At 41.6% G+C, this 11,199-nt stretch overlaps 1 protein-coding gene and 1 long non-coding RNA gene across 2 annotated transcripts; both read right to left on the bottom strand.

Moving 5' to 3' along the window:
- Window positions 1-553: 553 nt before the first annotated feature.
- On the bottom strand, window positions 554-5,888 carry LOC139563034 (NADH dehydrogenase [ubiquinone] iron-sulfur protein 3, mitochondrial-like). The gene is made up of 7 exons (XM_071381288.1): window positions 5,748-5,888; window positions 3,315-3,371; window positions 2,954-3,051; window positions 2,314-2,463; window positions 2,053-2,178; window positions 1,176-1,295; window positions 554-834 (listed from the first exon to the last, which is right to left on the bottom strand). The coding sequence occupies exons 1-7, from the start codon at window positions 5,800-5,802 to the stop codon at window positions 673-675; spliced, it is 768 nt and encodes a 255-aa protein (XP_071237389.1). The 5' UTR covers window positions 5,803-5,888; the 3' UTR covers window positions 554-672.
- A 2,835-nt stretch (window positions 5,889-8,723) lies between these two features.
- LOC139563035 (uncharacterized) lies at window positions 8,724-9,945 on the bottom strand. Its single transcript, XR_011672477.1, has 3 exons — window positions 9,832-9,945; window positions 9,207-9,388; window positions 8,724-9,073 (listed from the first exon to the last, which is right to left on the bottom strand). It is a non-coding gene; the product is annotated as an uncharacterized lncRNA (long non-coding RNA).
- Window positions 9,946-11,199: the final 1,254 nt, after the last annotated feature.

The raw sequence follows: 11,199 nt of genomic DNA on the forward strand, positions 1-11,199 counted from the left end.
TTTGTCCTTACAAAGGAATGATTGTAAACTGCATAAAATTTTGCCCTGGGTACATTCAACCCATGTGTTAGTAGTCTGCTTCTTGTTGGCTCCTTGAGATGTTAAAAATATTTCTTATACAATGGATGCTTTGGAACATGTGAAGCAGAATAAATAAAGTTAATGCTTATTTTTCTGTACTCTTATTGGTAGAAGGCACATCTATGTCAGTGAACTTGAACATGCCCGTAGAGAGAGCTTATAGCAGCATGATGCTAATCGACTCATGAGACATTAAACCTCAACAATATTCAAAATATACAAATCAATTTAATCCAATAATAACATTTAAATCATTTGTGGTCTTGAATATAAAAGTGTTAAAAAAATTCTATATAACCTGTACGGAACTGCTTTTTAACATGCACACAGTGCCCTCTTTTGGTCTGCTATGGTATGGCAGGTAAGGTCTGTTTCTACTAGTGCTACAGTCTACTAGAGTTTAAACATACAGTCAAAATGTAATCTCTACTCAGCACATCCAACTAATAAATAAATATCAAAGACAAACAAATAAATGTTTACCTTTTGTTTTTATTTACATAAATATTTAAGTGGGCTCAAGCGGGACATGGGTCCATCAACAGTACAGTCATTATATATAGGTGTGGGCATTTTATCTCTGGTAGATGGTTACTTGTCAGCTGGCTTATCCCCAGCTGGCAGCTCAGGTGCCTTGGCCTCACGGTGGGCTGGGAACACCTCCCATGGGCTGTTCAGGTCAAACTTCCGAAACTCCTGTGAGAGCTCCACAGGCTCTGCCACCACACGCTTCACCTCATCATCATAACGCACCTGAGATGTACCAGATGGACAGAATGAATAATATGGTAGATACCAGTGGAGGTTGATGATGGTAGAACAGCTCATAAGAATGGCTGGAACAGAGCAAATGGAAATGGCACCAAACACATGGAAACCATATGTTTGATGCATTTGATACCATTCCACTCATTCAGCCATTGTCACGAGCCCGTCCTCCCCAATTAAGGTGCCACCAACCTCCTGTGGTAGATACAACACTTCAGTAATGTGAAGTCACATGTACAGATCTTAGGATAGCATTAGGTTATAATTCGGCCTTTAATGCATGTAAACTACATGGGACACTTCTCAGCATTCACATCTGACCTTACCTCCACAAATCCAGACAGTGGGAAGTCCTTCCTAAATGGATGCCCCTCAAACCCATAATCTGTCAGAATACGTCTCAGGTCAGGGTGGTTGGCGAAGAAAACTCCATACATGTCCCACACCTAATGACAAGCACAAAACATATCCTTTCATAGTGTTGGAAAGGGAGGGTATATTTCTGAAAACTTTCTAAGTTTCCCAGTAAACTACCAGAATTTTGGTAACATTCATGTTGTTTTTATGACATCTAGTGGCCTTTTTGGGTACTTCAGATTATCCAGGTGTCTGTAGTTATAGCTGGCCCTCTGTGTGGCCTTATACTCTGTGGGGCCATCAACTTAGTGAATATCATTGTTTAATATATGAGTTTCAGTATGAAATATCCATTATATTTCCCCCCCCACACTTAATTTACTATGTCAATATGTATTTGTTATAAATATATTGGTGCCAAACTGCTGGCAGTTGTGAAAAATTTCAATAGTTGGAAAAATTAATTAATTAAAAGAGTTAATTGAAATAATGCCATTGTTGATTAGATGCTCTTTATCAATAATTATGTATTTTCTATTGAACCATATGGCCTCCACTAAAAACTCATGTAGAATATGAACAGATACAAAAATGTATACTATGAGAATTTTTTATTAGAGTATAACTGACCAAAGTTACAATAGATTTCCATAGATTACCTGTTAATTACCGAAGATTCCAGTAACTTTGGTAAATTACTGCTAGTTTTACAAACCTATCCTTTCATGAGCATTTGCCTTTGGCAGGCAAAACATAAATCCTGAGCTGCCAACACAAAAAAATGGTACATTAAAATCTTTTAACCCTTCAAGCAAAGCATTCTTACGATGTCACTGTCAGACTTACCTCCCTCTCGTACCAGTTGGCTGCGTTGTGGACTGACACAGAGGAGTCTACTGGGGTGAGCTCGTCGGTGTAGGTCTTCAAACGGATCCGGGAGTTGTAGCGCAGGGAGAGCAGGTTGTACACAATCTATTCACCATCAAAGAAAACAGACTTAGGCATATATATAAAAAAAAAAAAAAACTCTGAATAGAGATCAGGGTTCGTCAAAACAATCTGGTTAAATTCTTACTTATGGGGCTGGGGGTATGGAAGGAATGGTACCTCAAAGCGATTCTGGCGGGTGGGAATGTCCACTGCAGTAAGGTCAATCATGTTTCGGAACTGAGCGTTGCTGTGGTCTCTCAGAAAGGTCAACACAGGGACAACCCCGTCAGGATGGATCATCACCTCCAACTCATTGTAACACGTCACCTGAAGATATAACATGCATCCTTGTGAAGCTCATATGGCTTCAAAATGACATACAACTAGCTATACAAAACATCAAGCTTTCTAAGAAGGTAAATTAAGATTACGATTACTTTAGTGGTCAATTGTACACAAGGTCCAACCGAAATTAACTGCTTTTAACCCAAACCCTCAAATTTTTGGAGAGGTGCGGGGGGCTGCCACACTGGGTGCCCGGGGACCTGTTGTTGTGGGGGGTTAAGGGCCTTGCTCAAGGGCACAATGGCATCTAGGATTTGACACCAGCAACTTTCCGGTTGCCAGCTTAATTCCCAAGTGTGGGCTCCTTTCTAGCCTTATGTGTATGTTCCCAATGTTTTAGATGCACCATACGCATTTAGGATTTACAGTATAGTTTCCCTAAATGGTTGCTCAATCATGGTATGATTGTGTGGATGTCTTCGTGTTAAAGCTGACTGTATTCATTACAGTTGGTGCAATTACATTATCTTACCTGGACTTGCTGCACATATTTAGGAAGCATTTCAGCCACATATTCTCCAAAAGTAGCAAGTTGGTTATGGGTGACCGCATCCTTGGGTCTGACAGTGGCTACATAGAGATGGGCACATGAAATTGATTCAAATAAAGGAAGAGGCGATACAGTTATTGTTGCACTCAATCATCTATTGTATTCAGTGTCGCAAAGATCACTGACGGAATTGAAAGCTAAATGGTTAGATAACTATACTACATTGGGGATGGACTAGGACTTTGCGGGTTCAACATACTGATGATGATGATTATCTGCAATGTACACCATAAAGACAAATGCCACGGCCTGGGTGAATTCTATTATACACTGGTATACTCACGTTTTGTTTCAGTAGTCTCGGATCTCGCTTGCACGAGACATGGGCTTTGATTGGCAACTGTAACATATTACATAAAATAGCATTACATACACAATGGCTAGCTAATGTTAAAACAGGTTGGATCAAATCAAATCAAATCAAATTTTATTAGTCACATACACATGGTTAGCAGATGTTAATGCGAGTGTAGCGAAATGCTTGTGCTTCTAGTTCCGACAATGCAGTAATAACCAACAGTAATCTAACCTAACAATTCCACACTACTACCTTACACACACACACAAGTGTAAGGGATAAAGAATATGTACATAAAGATATATGGATGAGTGGTGGTACAGAACGGCAAGGCAGATGCAGTAGATGGTATAGAGTACGGTATATATACATATGAGATGAGTACTGTAGGGTATGTAAACATAAAGTGGCATAGTTTAAAGTGGCTAGTGGTACATGTATTGCATAAAGATGGCAAGATGCAGTAGATGATATAGAGTACAGTATATATACATATGAGATGGGTAATGTAGGGTATGTAAACATTGTATTAAGTGGCATTGCTTAAAGTGGCTAGTGGTACATTTTTACATAATTTCCATCAATTCCCATTTTTAAAGTGGCTGGAGTTGAGTCAGTATGTTGGCAGCGGCCGCTAAATGTTAGTGGTGGCTGTTTAACAGTCTGATGGCCTTGAGATAGAAGCTGTTTTTCAGTCTCTCGGTCCCTGCTTTGATGCACCTGTACTGACCTCGCCTTCTGGATGATAGCGGGGTGAACAGGCAGTGGCTTGGGTGGTTGTTGTCCTTGATGATCTTTTACCAGCATGGATTACCAGCATGGTCCTCTCCTCTGAGCTAGTTGACTGCTCGTTAACTAGCAGCTAAGTTACTAACACTTTCACGTTACTTGACTCAGTTATGGCTACATAACATTGTCATAACAAGAATATTGCTAGCTAATACACTACATGACCAAAAGTATATGGACACCTGCTTGTCGAACACCTCATTCAAAAATCATGGGCATTAATATGGAGTTGGTCCCTCCCCCATTTGCTGCTATAACAGCCTCCACTTTTCTGGGAAGGCTTTATACTAGATGTTTGAACATTTGCTGCGGGGTCTTGCTTCCATTCAGCCACAAGAGCATTAGGCATGGCTCGCAGTCAGCTTTCCAATTCATCACAAAGGTGTTCAATGGGGTTGAGGTCAGGGCTCTGTGCAGGCCAGTTAAGTTCTTCCACACCAATCTCAACAAATCATTTCTGTATAGACCTCACTTTGTGCAAAGGGGCATTGTCATCCTGAAGTAGGAAAGGGCCTTCCCCAAACTGTTGCCAAAGTTGAAAGCACCGAATCATCTAGAATGTCATTGTATGCTGTAGCGTTAAGATTTCCCTTCACTGGAACTAAGGGTCCTAGCCCGAACCAAGAACAGCCCCAGACCATTATTCCTCCTCCACCGAACTTTACAGTTGGCACTATGCATTAGGGCAGGTAGTGTTCTCCTTGCATCCGCCAAAACCAGATTTGTCTGTTGGACTGCCAGATGGTAAAGCGTGATTCATCACTCCAGAAAACACATTTCCACTGCTCCAGAGTCCAATGGCAGTGAGCTTTACACCACTTCAGCCAACGCTTGGCATTGGACATTGTGATGTTAGACTTGTGTGGCTGCTCGACCATGGAAAACCCATTTCATGAAGCTCCCGACGAACAGTTCTTGTGCTGACATTGCCTCCAGTGGCAGTTTGGAACTAGGTAGTGAGTGTTGCAACCGAGGACAGACGATATTTACACACTAAAGCACTCGGTGGTCCAGTTCTGTGAGCTTGGGTGGCCTGCCACTTCCTGGCTGAGCCGTTGTTGCTCCTAGACGTTTCCACTTCACAATAACAGCACTTACAGTTGACCAGGGCGGCTCTAGCAGACAAACTGACAACGGTGCCACGTTGAAAGTCACTGAGCTCTTCAGTATGGCCATTCTACTGCCAATGTTTGACTATGGAGATTGCATGGCGGTGTGCTCGATTTTATACACCTGTCAGCAAAGGGTGGCCGAAATTGCCGAATCCACAAATTTTAAGGGGTGTCCACATACCTTTGTGTATATATAGTGTATACAAGGCATACATGCCTGTTAGTGTCAGTTTATAACTGACATTACAATGTGCGTTCCAGACGTCGTCTGTTTCAGTCGTACTGCGCAGATAATCAAAATCGGACTTGCGTTCACAAGCTTCTAGATGGGCAGTGACAACTAAAATCCCGACCTGGAACATAACCACTGACTTGCTAGTAAATTTGATGGAAGGTCAAGTGAGAATCGGCCGACTACAGATAGCGCGATCTTAACAATATAAGTACGTTATCACGCACATTAACTAAACATTAAGACAGCATGTTAGTGCACAGTTACCACTCGAAATGTACTTACGATTCAAAGTCCTGCTGAAACCTCCGCGAACAAAACGCACTAACGATGCCGCCATGTTTTTTCAATGACGTAATCCATTTTCTTCTGTTTTTTTTTTATTGCACATCCGCATTTTAGAGTAGGCGTTCCCTGGCGGAAATATGCAGATGAGTGCTAGTACGCGCGGATAGGATCTCGCTAGGTCGTGCTTGGCTTTGCTTTTTCTGCCCACTATGACTAATTTGTTCACGTTGTAAACGACAGGCTGTGGTCCATCTTGGTTTAGTTATATAAATCTTTGTTAAAAGTTTTTGCATCACCGCCATTTACAGATGAAGTGATGCAGTTGAATCAACGGTTGATGGTCTTTGTTTTACCATTTACTTTTAATGCAAATTTCAGACAGGTAATTTAACATGGGATAGATCTCATCAAGAGCTATCTGATACTATACTAATTTTTATCCAAAATGTATACTAGCCTGGTTGCTGGTCTCTGTTCAGGTACATTCAACTCCTTGTGGAATGTTAAGACTGATATCCAGGGCTACACGTAGTCTGCTGTTGTGAGGCCAGTAGCAGGTACTGCCAAATTCTCTAAAATGGTGGCTTATGGTTGAGAAATTAACATAAAATTCTCTTGCCACAGCTCTGTTGGACATTCCTGCAGTCAGCATGCCAATTGCATGCTCCCTCAACTTGCGACATCTGTGGCATTGTGTTGTGACAAAACTGCACATTTTAAAGTGGCCCTTTGTCCCCAGCATAAGGTGCACCTATGTAATGATCACACTGTTTAGTCAGTTTCTTCATATGCCACACCTGTCAGGTGGAAGGATTATCTGAGCAAAGGAGAAATGCTCACTAACAAGGATGCAAACAAATGTGTGCACACAATTTTAGAGAAATAACCTTTTTGTGCATATGGAACCTTTCTGTGATCTTTTATTTCAGCTCATGAAAAATGGGACCAACACTTTACATGTTGCATTTATATTTTTGTTCAGCATAATTCGATACTGTCCTGTGGATATTGTCTCACATTCTTACCGCCAAAAGGACCAACTGCACAAACTGCTTAAGTACGTTAACATATCATTTTATTCAACCTCCTGGTTGAATATCGTGAGAGAACTTTCCTGATTCAAACGCTCATTTCAACATCGTCTTTCCAGATAATTAGGCTACATGTTCACTCCGGTTATGTTTCCATGGATGAAGTATCAATAGCTATTCTTTTATAATAAGTCATTATTTTCCAATATATACAGTGGGGAGAACAAGTATTTGATACACTGCCGATTTTGCAGTTTTTCCTACTTACAAAGCATGTAGAGGTCTGTAATTCTTATCATAGGTACACTTCAACTGTGAGAGACGGAATCTAAAACAAAAATCCAGAAAATCACATTGTATGATTTTTAAGTAATTAATTTGCATTTTATTGCATGACATAAGTATTTGATACATCAGAAAAGCAGAACTTAATATTTGGTACAGAAACCTTTGTTTGCAATTACAGAGATCATACGTTTCCTGTAGTTCTTGACCAGGTTTGCACACACTGCAGCAGGGATTTTGGCCCACTCCTCCATACAGACCTTCTCCAGATCCTTCAGGTTTCGGGGCTGTCGCTGGGCAATACGGACTTTCAACTCCCTCCAAAGATTTTCTATTGGGTTCAGGTCTGGAGACTGGCTAGGCCACTCCAGGACCTTGAGATGCTTCTTACGGAGCCACTCCTTAGTTGTCTTGGCTGTGTGTTTCGGGTCGTTGTCATGCTGGAAGACCCAGCCACGACCCATCTTCAATGCTCTTACTGAGGGAAGGAGGTTGTTGGCCAAGATCTCGCGATACATGGCCCCATCCATCCTCCCCTCAATACGGTGCAGTCGTCCTGTCCCCTTTGCAGAAAAGCATCTCCAAAGAATGATGTTTCCACCGCCATGCTTCACGGTTGGGATGGTGTTCTTGGGGTTGGACTCATCCTTCTTCTTCCTCCAAACACGGCGAGTGGAGTTCAGACCAGAAAGCTCTATTTTTGTCTCAGACCACATGACCTTCTCCCGTTCCTCCTCTGGATAATCCAGATGGTCATTGGCAAACTTCAGACGGGCCTGGAAATGCGCTGGCTTGAGCAGGGGGACCTTGCGTGCGCTGCGGGATTTTAATCCATGACGGCGTAGTGTGTTACTAATGGTTTTCTTTGAGACTGTGGTCCCAGCTCTCTTCAGGTCATTGACCAGGTCCTGCCGTGTAGTTCTGGGCTGATCCCTCACCTTCCTCATGATCATTGATGCCCCACGAGGTGAGATCTTGCATGGAGCTCCAGACCGAGGGTGATTGACCGTCACCTTGAACTTCTTCCATTTTCTAATAATTGCACTAACAGTTGTTGCCTTCTCACCAAGCTGCTTGCCTATTGTCCTGTAGCCCATCCCAGCCTTGTGCAGGTCTACAATTTTATCCTTGATGTCCTTACACAGCTCCCTGGTTTTGGCCATTGTGGAGAGGTTGGAGTCTGTTTTATTGAGTGTGTGGACAGGTGTATTTTATACAGGTAACGAGTAGAGAACAGGAGGGCTTCTTAAAGAAAAACTAACAGGTCTGTGAGAGCCAGAATTCTTACTGGTTGGTAGGTGATCAAATACTTATGTCATGCAATAAAATGCAAATTAATTACTTAAAAATCATACAATGTGATTTTCTGCATTTTTGTTTTAGATTCCGTCTCTCACAGTTGAAGTGTACCTATGATAAAAATTACAGACCTCTACCTGCTTTGTAAGTAGGAAAACCTGCTAAATCGGCAGTGTTTCAAATACTTGTTCTCCCCACTGTACATAAACACACAATCAGTGAAATTTGTAAAAAAAATAAAAAAATTAACATAGAAATTGTAATCAAATTTCCTATTAAGGAAGAAAAAATGTTATGTAGAAACATGCTTTTAAAATACACCCACCCCACCCCCTCACCCACCTGTCAGTACTTTGATGGGGATTGCATTTTATTATACCTCATGTTCTGATGAGCTGTGATAAAACATTTGAATTATACAATGCACTTGATCCAGTTGAGTAACAAAACAATGTAATAAAGAATAAGCTCAAGGTCAAAAAACTCTTCAAGAAGAATATGGTTTGTTTTGACAAAGCTCATTTTACAGTTTCTGTAGGAGTGCAATAAAGTATGCTGGCAGCCTCTCAACAATCTTAAATGGAACCCCACACCACAGACTTGCTGATGGTACCGCCGAAGCATCTCCAGCTGTGTAGAACAAATTATTACATGTGGTCGGACAGAGGCCAACATCTGACATGCTTCCTCTGGACCCTAGCAGTGTACCTGTAAACAGACCAACAAACTGATGTACAAGTTCGATAGATAACTAATTCAGTACTAGTGATGATCAGGATAGCCAGCAGTGGCAATCTATGGAAAGCAAACTGTCGTTTGCTGGCCAAAGCCACTGACTCACCTGTATGATGTATGCAGCAGCTAGTGTAGCACTGCGACGGCCTTACAGTGGACGTAGACACTGGAGCCCTTTTCCCGGTGACTGAGTGCGAACTCCACTCCTCTGTGCAGGTTCTCTAGACTGGGCACCCCGGTCAGGTCCACTGTGCTGAGTCGCAGCTGCGCCACCCCCTCAGCTTTCCACTCCAGTTTCAAAACAAACAAAGCTGTTTCTAATACAACTTCACATTTCCTATGATAAAACTCACAAGCCATGTTTCTTGCCCACATGAACATACCAGACATGTCCCTGACCTTGTGTTCAAGAGCACCACGAAGCTCCTGTTTTTAAATCAGAGGTTCTGTATTTATGTGGCAATTAAGCTACTGTACAAACAGATAGAGTAGGGCGAACCCACCTAGACAGGCTTTTGTTCTAACTCTGCTCTACCACACCTGAATCAGTTTATCAAAATCCTGATGATTAGCAGCTGAGTAGGTAGATTATTGAGCAGAACTGAAATGAGTCCACATCTCTCTCCAAGAGGAGGGTCATTAGATTTCCATAGGAAATAAATCATCAGCTCACCTCAGCTGAGTTGCAGAAGAATTTTGTTTCATATTCCTCATTCATGGTTATCACCCACCTGACATTTTCTGTCTGTGTGACCTTCCTGGTCCCGTCCCTCAAGTCAGTGAGTCAACACAGGAAGGAGTAATGGATGGATTGTTCATTTATTTCCAAGCTGCAATCATGCGACACACACACAGTATGGATGAATGATGAGTAGTCAACTGGATATAAATAGCACCCCCACAGCAATTCTCCATAGATCTGCGGTACAATATACCAACAAAATAACAATGGAAATGTCTATCAAAGTCATTATCATATAGTGGATTCAACAATCCCTAATTCACTATAATACAAATATATTGTTTCCATGTGTAATCTCATATTCACATCAGAACGAACGATCATCCACTTAAGTATTCAACATATATCAAATGAACCCGACAAATCACTCAACGTCACACTCTTGTGGCGAAGAAATTCAATACACCTAGAATGTACCATATTTTCCTAAGCAAACAAAACCAGGCCAAAACGCTGCTAGCTGGTGCTCATAAATGTATAAAACATTCTTTATACATTTGTCATAAATTACCTGCACTCATGGGACACACACAGTATGGCTGCATGATGAGTAGTCGACGGGATACAAATAACACTCCTAAAGAATATGCATTTTCAAGTTAGCTACCAACTTCAAAGAGGGAACTTTAGCAAAAAACCCACATGGCAAACTAAGATTCGGCAAATAACATAAAGAGTGGCTTATTTCACGCCACACCAACAACATGTGTTACTAATAACATACATTGCTGATGTAAAAGGTGGATTTTATGATGAAACGATATCATTTCTATCCCGGGACCTTTCAACTCACCTACAGCAACTCTCCATAGAGCTATGGAACACCCAGAATCCCATACCTTTATTACAGTGTGTATTAGACAATGTAAACACAGTAATCCACCAGGTGGAATAATACCCATTTTATGCAGGAATTGAACAACTTAAATATATCTTTACATCTGCACCAGCTGGAAGTAGAAAATAATGTTGATGTCAATTTCTTTTTCTCCATTACAAAATCAGTAGCGCGTGCCTGCCAGCTAAAAGTAGTAGACTGGACTGGAGTTCACATAACTAACATTCATCAGCTAGCTACCTCCTTAGTCATTGATTTAAAAGGCAGTGCTTCTCTTTATGCTTCGGGTCTACAGGGTTCCCGAGTGGCACAGCTTCTCAGTGCAAGAGGCCTTAATACAGTCCCTGGTTCGAATCCAGGCTGTATCACATCTGGCCGTGATTGGGAGTCCCATTGGGCAGCGCACAATTGGCCCAGCGTCGTCCGGGTTAGGCCGTCATTGTAAATAAGAATGTTCTTAACTTACTTGCCTAGTTAAAGGTTAAATAATTTAAAACAGTATCCTTGCTAATGCGCCAG

This window comes from Salvelinus alpinus, chromosome 33 (assembly GCF_045679555.1).
Source record: "Salvelinus alpinus chromosome 33, SLU_Salpinus.1, whole genome shotgun sequence".
Taxonomy (NCBI): Eukaryota; Metazoa; Chordata; class Actinopteri; order Salmoniformes; family Salmonidae; genus Salvelinus; species Salvelinus alpinus.